This window comes from Indicator indicator, chromosome 19 (genome assembly GCF_027791375.1).
Source record: "Indicator indicator isolate 239-I01 chromosome 19, UM_Iind_1.1, whole genome shotgun sequence".
In the NCBI taxonomy this organism is placed as follows: Eukaryota; Metazoa; Chordata; class Aves; order Piciformes; family Indicatoridae; genus Indicator; species Indicator indicator.
The window spans coordinates 10411329-10429371 of NC_072028.1; the positions used below are offsets into that span (position 1 = coordinate 10411329).

Sequence of the window (18043 nt, forward strand, 5' to 3'; positions counted from 1 at the left end):
TCATATGTCTTTCCTTTCTGTACCTCCCAGTCGAGCTGTACGTTGCCAGTGAGCATTTCATAAGCAGGTTACTCACATGTTTCTTCTAGCACAAGTTAGTAATCAGCTTAGTTCACTGAAAGTGTCAATTGATTACATTTTCCCCAGTGCCTTTGTTTTTATTTAGCAGTCTGTTTCTCTCTTTGTATGGCTGCAAACACAGCTAAGTTCAATAATAAATAATGATAAAAAAATAAAGTTTCTAATGTGATTTTAAAGATGATTCTTGCATTGCAGAATCACCTTATTGTGAAGGTGCCACCATATCATGACCAGCAAATAACCTCAGCTGTTTCTGTGGGAATTTATGTGGTGACCAATGCTGGAAGATCACACGATGTGCAACCGTTTACCTACACTCCAGATACATGTATGTAAAATGGGGAACTGGAAGAGGGAATGGGCAGTTTTACCTGCTGTGCTTGTCATTTTGTAGCATTTAGTCCACCCAACAGAAAGGTTAAGTAATGTGCATTTTTCCAAAACCCTCTTGCAGGTGAGGTTTGCTCTGTTAAATAATGAAATCTAAAGGCTTGGCTTTTCTCTTTTATGTGGCTCAAATTTCAGCTGTGTGGAGATGGCTGTTCTTACAAAGTAGCATCCATTTCTAGTGCAAGGTTCAAAATGAACCTGAGCAGGAATAAAGTCAGCATACTACATGCAGCAACCCAAACAGAACCAAAAGACAGCAGCAAGCTTTATCCTAAGGAAAGCTGAAGTTTGACCATATCACGTATTTTTGTTTCTATATTCCAACACACAGTGCAAAATTTTTCAAAGCACCTTAATTACTTTAAGTAACTGTTTTGGTTTGCTTTGTTATTTTTCTCTCTCTTTTTTTTTTTCTCTCTTGTTTGCTGTTTTAACATAAGGAAGTTCTCAGTGTGTTTTGTCTCAACAGCTGGTACTCTGAATGTTAATGTGAAGAAGGAAATCTCCAGCCCAGCCCAACATTGTTCTTTTGAAGAGGCTATAAAAGGTATTAAATTGATTCTTATCATTGTTGTTAATAATTTAGCTATAAATGCCTATCCAAATTTGGAGGAATGAATCAGACATCCTGTGAAGATAAGTCTGTGCTTATAAAATCTGGCTGTATTCTTACAGTTGGGTTTGTTTTCTGATTCTGAGTGTTTTGCTTCATAACAGTGTTCCTGTAAGTATAAAGAAAAAAAGTAAAAGGTCCAGAGAAGGGCAAGGAAGCTGGTGAAGGATCTAGAGCATGAGCCTTGTGAGGAGCAGCTGAGGGAACTGGGGTTGCTCAGGCTGGAGAAACAGAGGCTGAGGGGAGACCTTCCGGCTGTCTACAGCTCCCTGAAAGGAGGTTGGAGTGTGGGGGAAGTTGGTATCTTCTAAGTAACAAGAACATAAGGGAGTGGCCTCAAGTTGCCCCAGGGGAGGTTTAGATTGAACATGAGAAACAATTTCTTTTCCCCAAAAGACTTGTCAAGCCATTGACCAGGCTGCCCAGGGCACTGGGGGAGTCCCCACCCCTGGAAGGGTTTCAAAGCTGTGGAGATGTGGTGTTGAGGGATATGATTTAGTGGTGGCTTGGCAGTGCTGGCTTAAGGGTTCAACTTGATGATCTTAAAGATCTCTTCCAACCAAAACAATTCTGTCATTCTGTGATTGTGACATCAACCAGAATAGAAGAAAATCTTTGGAAAAAAATAAGTTAAAAAATAAATTAAATTAATTTTTCACACCTCAGGCCCTGCAGTTTAATCTTTTAGTGTGCTTGTGAGTGAAGAAGAAAAAAGCAGCCTGAGATAGGGGTTAGTACAAGGGCTTTAGAAACTGTGTAATGTTAATTTAAACAAAAATACAGACATAAATTTTAGAGGGGATGAACCAAATCCTGAGAAACACCATCATGCCAACTTGGTAATTGTTGTTGTCCAGTGGTGTTATAAGTCTGGTTTTGGTGGATCTAGTTAGGTCCCTTTAGTGAGGTTCTCTTTTCTTGACCATTCTGACATGTGTAGTTTGTGGACAATTTTGTACCAAGGGAGCAAGTTTCAGGTTTGCCTGCTCTTTAAGTGTGAAGTGAATTGATCCTTCTGATACTGAAATACAAGTAGAGGAAGGAAATGTTTCTTAGTCGATGGTTAAAACTCTGATGGTGTACAAAGGTTACTGGAAATTTCCAGAGTCTACTCTAGTGAAAGCAGGTTGGAAGGTAAGCAAATTAACAACATGATCACAAGTTTGATAGGAATCTGTAGCTTCAGGTTAGAATCATGAAGCTCATGTTTGAAGTTAATAGCTTGGTCTTGGCAGGGGATGTATTTACAAGTTGACTTTACAACTTGTTAGGGAGGATCATCAAGGAATGATGAGTTTAAACCTGCAGAGAATATTTGGGGAAGAAATATGCAGAAATATTTAGGGCAATGAAACAAGGCAATAAAAAGCCTGGGGAGACCTTGGTAGCAAGATGAAAAAGATGAGGGAAATAATAACTAATGTATCAGGGCAAGCCTGACATCCAGCTAACAGCGTGGGGGCTTAACCATGGGAAGATGCCACAGGAGAACATCTGCTGTTCATGAGAACACCATGTGCTATTTCTGCTGCTTCGTGTCCTCTGTTTAGTTTATGCGACACATCTTAATTTACTTTCTGGCGTGGGTTTTGTGCTGGCCAGCTTCCTTTTTGATGGCTTATTCCTGTACCTGTTCTGTCCAGGGAGGTGATGGAGTCACCACCCCTAGAGATGTTAAAAAAATATGTAGTTGCGGCACCCTGGGTCATGGTTTAGTGGGTGTGGTGGTATTAGGTTGATGGTTGAACTTGATGATCTTAGAGGTCTTTTCCAACCTTAATGGTTCTATGATTCTGAGGTTCTGTGCTCTAAGTTGATCATGAACCAGAAGTCAGAGAGTTTTGCTTGCTTTCTGTGCTTTGTTTCTGCATATATCCCAGCCCATCCTTCCTCACTGTTCTGAAATGCTAAAGACCGGGGGGGGGGGTGCAGTGGGATGCCCCTTCCTTCCTACTTCCTTTCACTGGGAGCAAAAATCCTTGAATTCATGATTTCTTAAGTGGCATCATTTCCAGCAGCACTGGCCAAACAGAGTGAACTGTTGTTGACAGGAACACGTAGTTATAGACTGAGCTCCAGGGTCTTTCTCTACAGGCAATTTTCATCTTTGTCTCAGGTATCTGTGAATATTCCTTAAACCAATTTCTGTGCAGCATCTGCATATGTTAGAAAAAAAAACCCAAAACATGGCTTCCTAAGGCCATTACAGCCTCTTGGCTCCAACATTAAAAATGTCCTCAGATTTGATAGACTTCAGTGACAAGTTGCATTCCAAGACAACACATTTCTAAATCTAAGCTGCCCTGTAAAGCTGGAGGAATGTTGGGGGGGAAGGAGTGGACAACCATGTACTAGGCCTTTGCCTTCTAAACACTGAATTAGTGCTGGAGAACTGGTTTTAAGTACTTCATGATGGGTTCAGTTTCCAGCTTTGGGAGAAAAGGAAAAGTAAATGTGTTTGTCTTGGTAAGGTGGTAACAAGATTTAAATTAAAAACTGAACCTAAAGTGTTTAGAACTGAAAGTTCTAAACCAAAATGTGTTACAAAAACATAGTAAGGGTCCATACCAAACAGTATTTGTTTGCTTTTGAATCTTCCACTTCGTTATAAATCTCACTATTTTTTTTTTTTATTCTTCCAACCCAATATGTCACTGTGGATGAACATACCATTGGTAGGATCTAATCTATATGCTACTGAGAATTTTTGTTAGCTACTTACATAATTTGTTTCTGATGAACACAAGATGATTAAGCGCATGGGGAAGCTTATAAATTGTGACTACAGCATGGAAGAATCCAACACCCTGTATGACCTCATCTGTCCTGAAGCAGATGTATTTTGGAATAGTCTCACTCAACCTCTGTTCCCTGCCAGCAGCACAGCCCAGCACCTCAGATCCTGGGGCTTGTCTTTCTGGAGCAACCCCAGACCTTGAGTTAACAGGAGGAGGGAATGAATTTATTTGGCTGTTGGTATATTGATAACTGTTGCCATGCTGAGATTTTATTGCTAAAGACAGAAAATAACATTTCAGAAGAGCATTTGGTTCTACAGAGAACAAACACACAAGGCTTGTTCCTGAGGACCTGGCATGTTCTCAATGGAAATCTGCAGAAATTTGCTGCCATGTTAGTGTGAGGTTTAAATTTGTTGAAAGCCTAGAGATCTGTTGCTTTTATGTTGAAGATTAATTCTTTTAATTTACTTTGAAGTACTTGTGGAAGTGTGGTTTGTTACAGGCTTTGGGTTTAGTTTGGTTTAAGCTCAGATTCAGCAGTGTATTAAGACAGTTAATTTCAATTACAGCAATGGTCTCTCTGCATGTTACCATCTGATACAGGATGAGGGCTCTTGTAGGGCTGAAAAATGAAAGGGGAAGGTGGCCACCACCAGAAGTCCATTCTGTGTATAGCCAATGTTAACATTCCATTGCCCTTTTTCTGTCTCCCTTTGTGGCTGCAGCAGTGAAGGCCACAGGCTGTAACCTGGAGAAGGTGAACATTCTTCCTAGTGCCTTGATAACTCCACTCATGCCAAGCAGTATGATTAAGAGTGAAGATGTGGCTCCAATGGAAGTAAGTGCAGAAAAAAGATCTCCCCCTGTCTTCAAGGTAAGTTTCTGTGATCTGTAGAGAGTAGCTTTAATAATCTTGGTTGCATCTACCCATCAGTCTGTTCTACTCATCAGTTCTAATAGCAGAGTAACAGACAGGGAAAATACCATGTCTGAAGCTGGTCTGGGCAAGATGTCTGATCACAGAGCATGGTTCAAGTAAGAGACAATTTCCTTTGAAAGCAACTTGTCCCCACATTCAAACTGATTGGTGATGACACTATGGTGAACATTTTTTGTCTTGTGACACAGAAGTAGTAAATTTCTGTTAGAATAAGTATTTTAATCACTCCCTAGCATTGTTTTCTTTAAGTTGTACCTTGACTTCTTCCTTGCAGTAGCATTTCCACTGCTAGTCATTTGTTAGCTACGGAGAGATACAGAGCCACCGAATCTTCCCTTGAGCCTTTCCTGAGCACAGTGGATTGGGGGAACTTTAATAACACAGCCTGAGTAATTTTACAAATGGCTTAATGGTATTGCTCTTTTCAGGCTTCGAATGTGGTTGGACCAACTCAGCAAACACTGGAAAACAGTATGTCTGGCATATCAACTTCTGCTTCCCATTTACCTTCGGAAAATGAAAACCAGCAGCAAATCCAGCCGAAGGTGTACAACCCAGAGACACTAACGACCATCCAAACGCAGGACATTTCCCAGCCCGGAAGCTTTTCAGCAGTCACTACTCCAGGTCAGCTGCAGAACAGTGATGCCTTACTGCAGCAAGCTGCACAGTTCCAGACAAGAGATTCCCAAACCAGGGAAGTCCTGCAGTCAGATGGCACAGTAGTCACTCTGTCCCAGCTAACTGATGCGTCACAGCAACAGCAGTCAACGCTCTCAGAACCAGCACAAGCCTTGCAGCAGCAGATTTCATCCAGTATTTTCTCCTCGGCCAGTGGTGTGAGTCAGTTGCAGAACACCATCCAGCAGCTGCAGGCTGGGAATTTTCCAACTAACACTGCTACGGGCAGCAACAGGAATGTTGACTTGGTGCAGCAGGTATTGGAAGCTCAGCAGCAGTTGTCTTCTGTTTTATTTTCCGGTTCAGACAGCAGTGAGGATGTTCAAGATCAGCTAAATGCAGATATCTTTCAGCAAGTTAGCCAGATCCAGAACAGTGTAAATCCTGGGATGTTTTCTTCCTCAGACACTGCTGTCCATTCCAGACCAGAGAACCTCTTGCCTGGCCGAGCTGAAAATGTTCACTCGCAGCCTGAGAACACATTGTCCAATCAACAGCAGCAACAGCAGCAGCAGCAGCAGGCGATGGAGACTTCTGCAGCAATGGTGATAGGAATCCAGCAGAACATTTGCCAGGCTGCCACACAGATGCAGTCTGACTTGTTCTCCTCGACAACGTCAGGGAACGGAGCCCTCCAGCAGTCACCTGTTTACCAGCAGGCTTCTCACATAATGAGTGGGTTATCAACCAGCGAAGACATGCAGATGCAGTGTGAGTTGTTCTCATCATCTCCTGGGGTTTCTGGAAGTGAGACTACTCCTGCAGCTCAGCAGCAGGTCTCCAACAATGGACCTGCTATGTTTCAGGCATCAAATTCTGCAGATGGAGAAGAAGCTTCAGGACAGAGTAAGCAGATGCAAAGTACTGTTTTTCAGACCATGGTTCAAATGCAGCACAGTGGAGAAAGTCAGTCTCAAGTTAATCTCTTTTCGTCTACCAAAAACATGATGGCTGCCCAGGCAAGTGGAACTCAGCAACAAGGAGGTGGGCTGTTCCAGCAAGGAGGAGAAATGATGTCCATTCAGTCAGGAAGCTTTATGCAGCAGTCTCCACATTCACAAGCTCAGCTCTTTCACTCTCAGAATCCGATTGGCGATACTCAGAACATATCCCAGGAGACACAAGGCTCTCTTTTTCACAGTCCAAATTCCATTGTCCACAACCAGACCAGTACTAATTCCTCAGACCAACTGCAGCCTCCCATGTTCCACTCACAGAACACCATGGGTGTATTACAGAGCTCCTCAGTTCCTCAAGACCAGCAGTCTGCCAACATGTTCCTTTCCCAGAGCTCAATGAGTAACCCTGCAACGCAGGAAGAGCAGATGTCGTTCTTCACGAGCCCAAATTCCATTTCTCCTCTTCAGACAGCAACAAACACTGAACAGCAGACTTCATTCCAGCAGCAGACCCAGATCTCTCACATGCAGAGCTCTTTGCTTCCCCAGGAACAGCCCCAGACTCAGCCTGCTCAGCAGGGTTTGTTTCAGTCCCAAGTGTCTTTAGGCTCCATCCAGTCCAGTTCAATTCCCCAGAACCAGCAAGGAGCCATCTTCCAGCCTCAGCACTCAATAGTTGCTATTCAGAGTAGTCCTCCCTCTCAAGAGCAGCAGCAGCAGCAACAGCAGAACATGATGTTCAGTAATCAAAATGCGATGGGTACAATTGCTTCTCAAAAGCAGAACATGATTTTCAATCCAAATCAAAATCCAGTTACCAATCAGGAGCAGCAGGGTCAGTCCATTTTTCACCCACAGACCAACATGGCATCAATGAACCAGGAGCAGCAGCCCATGCAATTCCAGAGTCAGACTACAGTGTCTTCTCTCCAGAATCCTGGATCCAACCAGGCAGAAGCACAGCAGCCAGCCATCTTCCATAACTCACCCCAGATTCAGTTGGTCCAAGGGTCACCAAGTTCTCAAGAGCAGCAAGTCACCCTCTTCATCTCTTCAGCTTCCATGTCTGCCCTGCAGAACAGCATGAGCCAGCAAGAACTGCAGCAGTCTCCAATGTACTCTTCTCAGAACAGCATGGCAGGAATGCAGGGAACTGCTTCTCCTCCGCAGCAACAACCTTCTTTATTTCACAACACAGCAGGAGGTGCCATCAACCAGCTGCAGAATTCTCCTGCTTCATCTCAGCAAACATCAGGAATATTCCTGTTCGGCATTCAAAACAGTAAGTGACAGATGCCCAGATCTGGTTTTATGATTTAGGAGAGCTGCTCATAGGACTTCACAAGACATTTGATTGTTCAGTTCTAAAATATATATATATATGTATGCTAAAAAAATCTGGAATCAGTAAAGCAGCACTAAACTGGAGAAAACACAAACTCATCACCTTGCTCTGAATGTTGCTAATTTAGAGTCTTAGAATCATTTTGGTTGGAAGAGACCTTTAAGATCACCAAGCCCAACCCTTAAGACAGCACTGGGTTTTTGTGTTTTCCTTCTAGCTGAGTGTTGGCCTCTGGGTTGTTAACACATTTGGTTGTAATTTGGTCTTGAGCAACCTGGTCATTGGGTTTGGAGCTGATCTTCAAGGTTCCTTCTAATCCAAAGCATTCCATGATTCTATGATGATAAAGTCTATATATTCAGTACGTACACACACCTTGAACCTCTAGTTATGCCCTAAAAGAGCAATGGGCAGAGGAGGTCACATGAACAAAAGTGCCTGTAAGGCTCTACAGAGTCCATAGTCAGTATGGTTATATGTGAACAGGTTTGCTAACTCACTGCCTGTATTCCTCTGCTCAAAGAAGGACATTGAGATGTGGGAGTAGGTCCAGAGAAGGGCAAGGAAGTTGGTGAAGGGTCTTGAGCCCAAGTCTTGTGAGGAGCAGCTGAGGGAACTGGGGTTATTCAGGCTGGAGGAAAGGAGACTAAGGGGAGACCTTCTGGCTCTTTACAACTGCCTGAAAGGAGGTTGGTCTCTTCTTCCAAGGAATGAGTGACAGGCAAGAGAAAAATAGCCTCAAGTTGCTCCAGAGGAGGTTTAGGTTAGATATTAGGAAAAACTCTTCTACTGAAGGAGTGGTCAGACATTGGAACAGGCTGCCCAGAGAGGTGGTGGAGTCACTGTCCCTGCAGGTGTTCAGAAAATGTGTAAACATAGCACCTGGGGACACAGTTTGCTGGGCATGGTGATGTTGGGTTGATGGTTGGACTTGATCTTAGAGGTCTTCAACCTTAATGACTGTGATTCTATGAGCCTCATTTAAATGTCCCTTTATTCTTCCCTTGCTGCTAATCAGACTGTGGCCAGCTGCTAACATCTGGACCAGCTACACTGCCGGATGAGTTGATGGCCATAAGTCAGCCAGGACAGCCTCAGAATGAAGGGCAAGCTGCGGTGCCAGCGCTCCTCTCCCAGCAGATCTCTGAGACTCCTCCACTACCCTCAGCTATGGCAACCAACCAGAACATGGAGAAGATAGATGACCTGCTTGTGTCACTGCAAAACCAGGGGAACAACATGGCTGGCTCCTTTTAATTCGTCAAGTAAGTAATGGCTTTGGGTTCTGGGTTCCTTCCTGCTGCTTTTGTTCAACAAGGCTTTACTTTGCAGTGTGTCACTGTGCTTTCAGAGGCCAGCTAAGGCAGCAGTAATGCTGAATTAACAATGACAGCAGTGGCTAGAAGCCAGAGCTATTAAAAACAGATATCAGAATTGGTGTGAGTTGGTTGAGATGGGGTCTTGTTCAGTTGCTATGTGTTTTGTCATGTGCTGTTAAACTTTAGGACTTTATTAGGTGGGAGAGTTGATGGCTGGCAGCTTGGCAGATAAAAGCACCAGGAAATATGACTATAGTTAAAAACTTGAGACTTACTGAATAACTAGCAGCCCAAGTCTACTGTTCTGAGGTTTCCCCCTGCGTATGATACTTTAACATGAAAACAAGCTTTGGTAGGACATGGTGGCTGTTGGGAATGTGCCACATGCTGAGTCTTTGTTAGGAAAGAGCTCCCACCATCAGCTGTTACTAGGAGACATCCTGCTTTGAGAAGGTGCCTTTTTCCCAGAGGTGAAGGAGGCTTTGACTACAAATGAGTACCAAGAACCAGGGGGATTATGTCATCTGCTGGTGCCCACTGTGTGTAACTTGGCTGTAGCTAACTGTGGGGCCGTCTTGAATCCCCTGGAAGTTTTGTTCAAGTGATGCACTTCATTTTCTAATCTAAACTATTTTCACTTCATTTTCTAAACTTTTGTGTATGAAATTATGAACTTAAAGACCAGAAGGAGAGTGATCTTTCTCTGTGACAGAGCGCTATACTCTGATGCTCACTCATGTTTTCATGTCTGCTTGTCAAGAACACCTTCAAGGTGAAGGAACTACAGAAAAATAAGAGGATGACTTTTGTTAATCGTGTCTAACTTTTTTGTTTGCTTGTTTTTTTCTTTTCCTGCAGAAATTCCATGAAGAAAAAAAGCGATGATTTCCCAGATCCTCTCAGACCTTCTCACTCTGGATTAGGCTGTGTGGAACTGATTGCTTCTGTCAAAAAGTGGCCCTCTTCTCTAAAGAGCACACTCGTGGCCAATTGCAGTGTCTAGCACCTAAGGCTGTGACCACAGTACTGGGATTTGTAGTGCCAATAATGCTGAAGAGCTATGCTTTGTTTTACTGGGGTGTGGGATTGTCCTGTTAACCAGATTCCTGATCCTCACTAGCAGTGGGGTGCTCTCTGAATTTAAAGCATATCTGGTCAGTTGTTATTGTTGGTAGAAGGTAATACATGTTACCACGTTTACTTTTTTCCCCCCTCCTCTTCCTTCTTCACATCCCCTCTTTTGGCTAGACCATCTTGTGAAGCCAGAAACATCAGATGCCTGTGACATGAGCCATGACCCATTGCTGTCAGTATGTGAAGGGAGTGTGTTTTGCAGTTGAGTGGGAGAGCCAATACTGTGGTTTATTGCAGTAGGTAGCAATAAAAAAATATTGCTAACAGTTAAAATATTGATAATGGTTACGAACCAGCAGCAAATCACTGGCTGCTGTGGGTGGCCAGAGCTGGCTGCTTCCCAGCTGAGATGTGATAACGGTTTCCATGTCCCTTACACGTACTGTGCAGAATGACGGGTCGTGTCTCTAAAAAAAGTGAAGGAATGAAGGGGAACTTTCAGTGAAATTTTGCTCTTAAAAGCTCAAAACACCTTCAGCTTGAGAAAGAGCTTTCTGCCTGGCTGAGGAAGAATGTGTCTGGCTCAGGCTAGTAGGGGTTAGTCCTCTAGGAAGCTGCATTAGCCATTCTCAAACCAGCCTTCTCGCTGTCATCCTCGCCATGGTTTCCCTTCTCTGTCCCTCAGTTTCATACTGTGTTTTTAACAAAGGCATAAGTATCCTACTGGCTTTAAAGATCAGAAGCAGCTTTAGGAATCCACAGCACTGAATTGCTTAGTCAGTAGAAGCTTTGACATATATGGATTAAGGAGAAAGGAAGCAATTTCTCCACCACCTAAATGCAGGAATCTCCCTTCTCCAGCTGTTACTGATGTAAATCTGCAGCTTGACTTTACTCCTAGTAGGGGGGCAATTGACATCATTTTGAAGCATCCTTGAAGATTTCACTTCATCCTGAGCTGTTGCATCTTTGTAGCATACTGAGCTCATCGCAGTTTTGAAGTGATGATTTACTTTAACACCAACAGTCCCCGAGTCTCGTTTCTCGATCTCGTCACGTCTCAATTAAAACCCACAATTGACTGATGTTACCGAATGTAAAACCAACCCACTCCAGCCCATGCAGCTGTATTGTGAGGCGTGTGGATTTTTTTTTGGGTGCTCCAACTCTCCAGACAGTTCAGTGATATCTCACTACAGCCTCCAGATGTTTGTTTCTCCTCCTCCTGCCCATAGGAGGCTGTTGGGGTGGGTCGAGCCCAGCAGCTCCACGTGGGGCTGTTCTGCCCTGGCAGAGTCTAGTTGGCATCACGTCACTTGTCCTTTTTGTTATTTGAAATAACAAAGCCTAGTCTGTAAATGGTTTTTAAGTTACTCTTGTCTGTTTACCGTGTGTTTTCTCCCCCGAACTCGTGTGTGTAGTTGAGCTGTGTAGAGTTTTTGTTTGAATGGATTTTCCTGTCTGTCACGACATTCTCTTTCTCTTTCTGTCTCTCTCTTTCTCTTTCTCTCTCTCTCTCTCATTGAGAGGCATTGAATTACGTTTTCAGTAGTAAGGCTTCTTGCCGATATGAAGGGAACTTTTCAGAAAGAGACCTGCTCTGGGTCATTTAATTTTGAATACAGTTTTCAATCGTTCAAGTTTTGGATGGTTTATATCTAATGTGTGTTTCATTTTTTTGGAAAGCTATATTTTGTATTTAGGAAATGGTATACTATTTTGCTATTTGTACTGAGTGAGTACATTGGCATAAATATAAAAAAAAATTTATATATATACATATATATAAAATATTCTTTTTGCCACACATTTTTGTGGTAAATTTGTGAGTTTGTCTGATGTTCTACCACAACGTGGCGTCTGATAACAGTGGGGTGGGGTTTGTTATGTCTTTATTGAGTATTTAAGTACTTTTTTTTTTTTTTTTTTTTGCAACATGGATAACTTGTTCATCTCTCGCCATTCCGTCAGGCAGTTTGCTGTTCCAGCTGGCTAGGAGAAGCTTCACTGTGCTTTGGTGTGTCTGTCACTCAGCAGCAGGACCTAGCGAGGAAGCCCTAGGCCTTTAGGGGTGTGTAAAGCCATGGGGTTTCGTCCAGAATGAGCCATTCAACTCCTATCCACTATCACTGTCTATTTAATATTTTATTATTAGCGCCTCTGTGTTTTAACTCTTTAATTTATGATTATGCTGAAACCGATGAAAATTTTAAATCATGATAAAAAGAATTCCCTGCTTCATCATGTCCAGAGCTGCTTTAACCCTGAACCATGCTTTTTAAATTTTTCTCCTTTTTTTTTTTCCTTTCTGTGATTTAATATTATTTTCTTTTCCTGCTAAGACAAAAGATTAACAAACTCCTGTTTGTGGTTCATGACACAAAAACAGTAATTGTGCAGCATTGACTCAATGCTCCGTGTGTGCTACGTAGAAGACAAAATTATGGACTGAACCAGCTTCCAGACAGGGTGGAAGTCAATATCCAGTTACTCAAAAATGAACTGGTGGTGTTTGCAGGATGGCAGCCCCAGGACAAGCTGTTGGGTGTCAGCTGGGGGCCTTCATACACAGAAGTCATAGGAATGATGAAGTCACTTGTGTGCTGCTTCAATTTGTTCCCTTGTTCCCAAGGGGTGTAATCCTCATGTTGAAGTGCTGTTGGTCAGTGCCAAGTCACCAGGGACCAATTCTCCATTCCCAAGATGTGTGTCCAAAAGAGAATTTCATACCAGGACTGCTACAGCTCCAGGGGAAGGGTATGTTTGATTTGTGTGTGTGTTTTAGGTCGCTTAAGAAGAGAAGAGAAAAAAATAATGTAAAAAAAAAAAAAAAAAAAAGAAGATAATTAAAAAAAAAGGAAAAAAAAAAAAAGGGCTGTGCTGTCACATTTTCCACTTCTGGGTAACACCTTCCTCTTGTTCAATTTCTCTTGTTCATTTTAGGTCAGTGTTTAAATGTACAACACTTGGAACATGTGATTTGGTTACAAAAAGTATTTGTCTTTGAATGGAGAGATTGCTCAGCCGTTGATCAGTGCTTGAACAAGCCACAAGCAGCTGTTAGAGAGGATTGAGAGAGGTTTGGTAAGCCAATAAAGAGCTTAAAACAGGCTGCAGGATTTCATGGCAGAAAGACCCAGGAACGGCATGAGCCACAGCTGGACTTTACCAGAGGGCTGACCATCTCCTTTTGTGATTTCAGCAGTTGATACTGATCACTGGAGCTTATTCTGCTTGGTTTGGTTTTATTCCTCTGTTTACTCCTCACCGTGCTCACACCAAAGTTGCCCATCAGCCATCAGCAGATACTTCCCTGAAGAGGCAGTGGCATCATGTTGAGTCTATTGTGGTTGAGAAGGTGAGAAGATACCGAGATACCAGGCTTCCTAAATGTAAAGTTCCTGCCCACTGCAGGGCGATTGGACCAGGTGACCTTTGAATGTCCTTCCCAACCCAAACAGTCTGTGATTCTGTGTTTTTGAAGGGAGAGCTACTGTCTCCTCTGCACAGCAGCAGTTAAATGTAGAAGATATTGCCAGGTGAAAATGAAAAACACTGGGAAGAGCCTCCCTGGGGCAGTGGTTGAATCCTCATCTCTGGAGATGTTTAAAAGACAGAGAGATGTGGTGCTGAGAGACACAGTTTACCACCAGACTTGATAGAGTTAGGTAATGGTTGGATTTGATGACCTGAAGTGTCTTTTCCAACCAAAAAGATTCTGTGCTTCTCTAAACCACGGAGTTGTGTTTGCTGGGGTGGGGTTTCCGTGTCTTGTTTTTTTTCTGACGCTTGAGCTTGCTCTGGGGAGACTCAGCTCTGACCCTCCAATGTACAGTGTGCTCTTCAGCTCTACCTGCCTCTACAACACCCCATGGCCACTCTCTGTCAGCTTCCCCAGTGTAGGGGGGTTAGAACTCACCAGATTAAAATCTAGGGAGACAATCTTGGCTACCTATTGAGATTGTGCATAGGTGCTCTTGTCTGCTTATCCACTGTCCGTACAGAGATATTTATAGGTATAGATTTCATACAGAAAACTCCCAACACAGTTATTAGCTGAACCTCTCCTCTGGCAGGAAGTTAGTGGTGCTTTGTGCTTAATTAGCAATCCATGCTCTGCTATTAATCACCTCTTGGCTGTCTGACCCTTCAAAAGCAGTTACTCCAGCCAAAAGCTTTGCTGTTACTTTAACATAAAGATAGCTGAAGAAGGAATTTCAGCCTTGCTGCTTCAAAGTGGGTGTTTATTCACCAATAATTTTATTTTAATCACAGACAGGGTGGTTACTTCCTTTGTAGTTTTTAGACCAAAGCATGGACAGGTGAGTGTTCATCACTTGGGCAGGTTTTTACTGGAAAAACTGGGCAGCTCCAGCACTGGACATTCCCCAAATTTAGGTATATTGAACTTCTGTTATGATTTGGGTGTGGATGTAGTAGATCTATGAAAAAAATTGCTTTATCTTGAGGATGGTGAGACACTGGTCCAGGTTGCCCAGAAAAGCATAAGATGCCCCCATCCCTGAAACCATTTCAGATCAGGTTGGTTGTGGCTCTGAGCAACCTTCTGTAGTTGCAGATATCCCTCTTGACTGCAGGGGGTGGGAGTGACCTGATGAGCTGTAAAGGTCCCTTCCACCCCAAACCATTCTGTAATTCTACGATTTAGGGTATTCTAAACAGAAAACTTGTCAGGACAGATTTCCTACTCCCGTTCTCTTTCCAGAGTCGTCAGAAGGAACACCAAACAAGCCAGGAGCTGGCATTTGCCATCAAAAAGAGTTTAAATCACTATTTGAACAGCAGAAAAGGTTTGATAAAAAGCAGAATCAAACCCAGGGGTTACTGGAGTAAGAAAGCTGCATGTGGTTTCCCCATGGGTTTGTGTGTGTGTGCAGCCCTGCACACGGACCTGCACGGTCACAGAAGCTGGAACAGAGTAAGTGGAAGGTGAGAAGAGGAAATACGGATCACTGGTGACTTCTCATTAGGACAGAATTTACTTTCAATGTGATTTTTATGTTCCAGAGGACGTAGCAGCTCTGTTACTTTAGAAGCTAAAAGGAAACAAGTCGTGAGACGTTTTGAGAGCTCTGTTTCAATTTGAAGTAGTCTTTTGGGGTAGATTGTAAGCACTTTGTGTTCTCTTCAGACCAGTCATGCCAGTTGCAGATAACCAGTAGTGCCCTGAGCCCATGTGCCTGCTGCTGGCTGGAGGTTGAGCATGGAAGTCACTACTAGAAATGTAAATAGATGGTAGGTACAAGGGAAAGTGCAGCACCAGGTAAACACCTTTAAAAGTACTTGTAAAGCTGTAGTTGGGTGTGGGGCTTCTCCTCCCTCAGCCCATGTAGGGGTGTAAATAGGTAATTCCTGTATATTGCAGGGGTGTACATATATATAATATGTATATAGAGGACTCCTGTAGATGTTCTGTATACAGAGCAGGCACAAACATGGAGTATGGACATAGTTACATTTTTATAAACATTACTTTTCATTACTAGGAGAATATTTACCAGGGTCTGCAGTCACTCTCTGGCAGTTGTACTCCCCTCTCAGTACTGTACCCATGGTGCTGTTGGCAGTGTTGCTTGGGAGCTGCTGGAGGTCGTTGATGCCCATGGTGTGGAAACAGCCACTGACTTTGGTGGTTTCGTACCTTTTTATGGATAGTGGCAAATGTGGTGTTAGCAAAATGATTGAACTGGTTCCTGGTGGGGAGTCTGCCTGTGGGATGGGCTCGGGAAGCGCCGGTTGTTGACATCGGTGCATGCTCCCCGCCAGCTCCCCACAAGGGATTCCTGGCTTCAGGACTTTTTCCATGCTCAGTGTCCCAGGGCTCTTGCAATAGGGAATAGTGGGTGCTGTGTTGCTCTGGGGCTTGACCCCAGGAGCTCTCTTGGCATGGGCGTTACAAAATTGTCCTTGCATAGGAAAGGAGCCTGGCTGCTGCTCAGCTGGATTGGTTTGGAAGGTGAAGCTTAATCTGTTATTCCTCTACTCCCAGCAAGGCAGCTGTCCTTGTTTTTTAATACTCTTTTTTAACCAGCTTTGTACTGCAGCAGTCACTTTCTAGAAAAATCTCCTGGAAAGCTGAAGGAAGTTCTTCTTGGTTTCTAGCCATGAGAAACCTGCCCTGACTTGCACTGATTGATTCCTTACCAGTCATGTGAGAAATTAAACCCTCTAAAGGAAATCCAGATTGCAACATCAGCAGGTATAGTTTGCCCACCATGACTCTTCATGCCAGATCTGGTGCAGTTTGACCTGAGAGTGATCCATGGACATCCTTGTCCTGGTGCAGGCTCTATCCAAGCTCCTCTGCCAGCTGAAAGCAAATCTTATTCCCTCTAGTTGAGCCATCAGTGTGTGGGTCTGATCTTTGCTGCTTCCAGGGATGGGTCATTCTTGCTGTTACACTTCATGAAATTGCCTCCTATGTTTGGGTGAGGAACTTGAGGATTTTCCTGCCTGCTGTGGGTTATTTGCCAGCATCTGCAAGTGCTTGGCTCAGACACCAAACCTTTCAACAACTCCCCCATCTGCCTTCCCTTCACGTTGTGAAGAGCAGAACAGCAGCCCACTGAAATGCACCAGCTGAGCATTTGCTTCAGGGTTCAGATCAGCAAAGGGTCCCGGGTTGAGGTCATGTAAGTGGCCTTTACCCCTTTGTAGTCCTTGGAACTGCCCCTCTGTTGAACTAGGGGAGGTCTGTCTCAAATCCTTTGTGCAGGCATCTCCCTGCTCTCCCAGTATGAGGATTAAGGTACTCAAGGAGGGGGAGCTCCTTTTGAAAAGGAATAGTATTTGTGGGTGTCAGTGCTACTCATGGGTGTTAGTGGAACTTCCGAGTGTTGCAGAACTGGGACCACACTCCAGTGTCCTTAGCAGCCTGCAGTATGCCCAAAAGCTTTCTTTTCTGGACACTAATTGAAATGAGGCAATTTGAGATTACATTTGAGCTCATTAGCAGTGAGTAAACTGCAAACCCCTCAGAGCAGAGCTTTCTGCCTCTGTCCTAGCTCCACTGTTGAGACCTGCCTTTCTGCCATGGGTTCCCGGTGAGCACTGGTCAACTGCTGAGCTGCCTCTTCCCCTGTCCTGCAATGTGAAAGTAGCACCAGATACTCCTTTGTGCACTCTGTGTATATGGCTTTCGTAGTTGGGATCTTCAAAGCACTGATACCCAGTGTTTTCAGTTTGTTCTACGAGGGGATATTTTATTTGCATCTATGTTTTTAGCTATCCTGTGATAACTTGTTGAATATTAAAAAATAAAAATATTTTGCTTCTATTGGGACATTTGTATACTCGCAACTATATTTCTGTAAACAGCTACAGTCAAGAATAAAACAATGAAAGTTTTCATTTTGCAGTGTAAAGTCTTGTGGTGTTTCTTTCAAGAGAGAAAGTGCCATTCTTCTGTGCAGGATCAACCCATCTGGGGTCCACAGGAAGTGGTGGGATGGCATGAGCCCACACTGCACTTGCCTGTGATTGTATCCTGCGCTTAACCACTGCACTTCCTTTTGTGAAGTCCAAAGGCACCTTTGTGGTTATTACCCAAAGTCCATCCTGGAAATGATGAGGTGTTTAAAGGTGAGACCATGGCCCAGAGACTACTAGACATGGGAGGTGCACCACCACTGGACCCATTCCAGGTCAGGTTGTTTGGGCCTCTGAGCAACCGGCTCTAGTTGCAGATGTCCCTGCTGACTGCAGGGGGCGCACTAGCTGAGCGTTAACGGTCCCTTCCCACCCGAAGCAGTCTGATTCCGTTATTACCCACCATCCTTACTCATGCCACGGCACAAAACACCCAGAGAACCATCTTCCCTCACCCTCCTCCTCTTCCTCTCGAGGCCCAGAGAAAGGCATATCCCATCCCACGAGCCTGGCACAGCCAGCCATAGAAACAAGACAGACTGTCCTCTGGGGTTTGGTGTTTATTAGCAAC

At 43.8% G+C, this 18043-nt stretch overlaps 1 protein-coding gene across 1 annotated transcript in view; it reads left to right on the forward strand.

The window, feature by feature from the left end:
* NFAT5 (nuclear factor of activated T cells 5) overlaps nucleotides 1–9898 on the forward strand; it is a 63725-nt gene extending 53827 nt beyond the window's left edge. The window contains exons 9-14 of the mRNA XM_054389701.1: nucleotides 277–409; nucleotides 923–1018; nucleotides 4551–4699; nucleotides 5194–7627; nucleotides 8709–8955; nucleotides 9868–9898. Of these exons, the coding sequence (XP_054245676.1) occupies nucleotides 277–409; nucleotides 923–1018; nucleotides 4551–4699; nucleotides 5194–7627; nucleotides 8709–8947 (3051 nt within the window). The 3' untranslated portion in view covers nucleotides 8948–8955; nucleotides 9868–9898. The remainder of the gene's footprint in view (nucleotides 1–276; nucleotides 410–922; nucleotides 1019–4550; nucleotides 4700–5193; nucleotides 7628–8708; nucleotides 8956–9867) is intronic.
* The last annotated feature ends 8145 nt before the right edge of the window (nucleotides 9899–18043 follow it).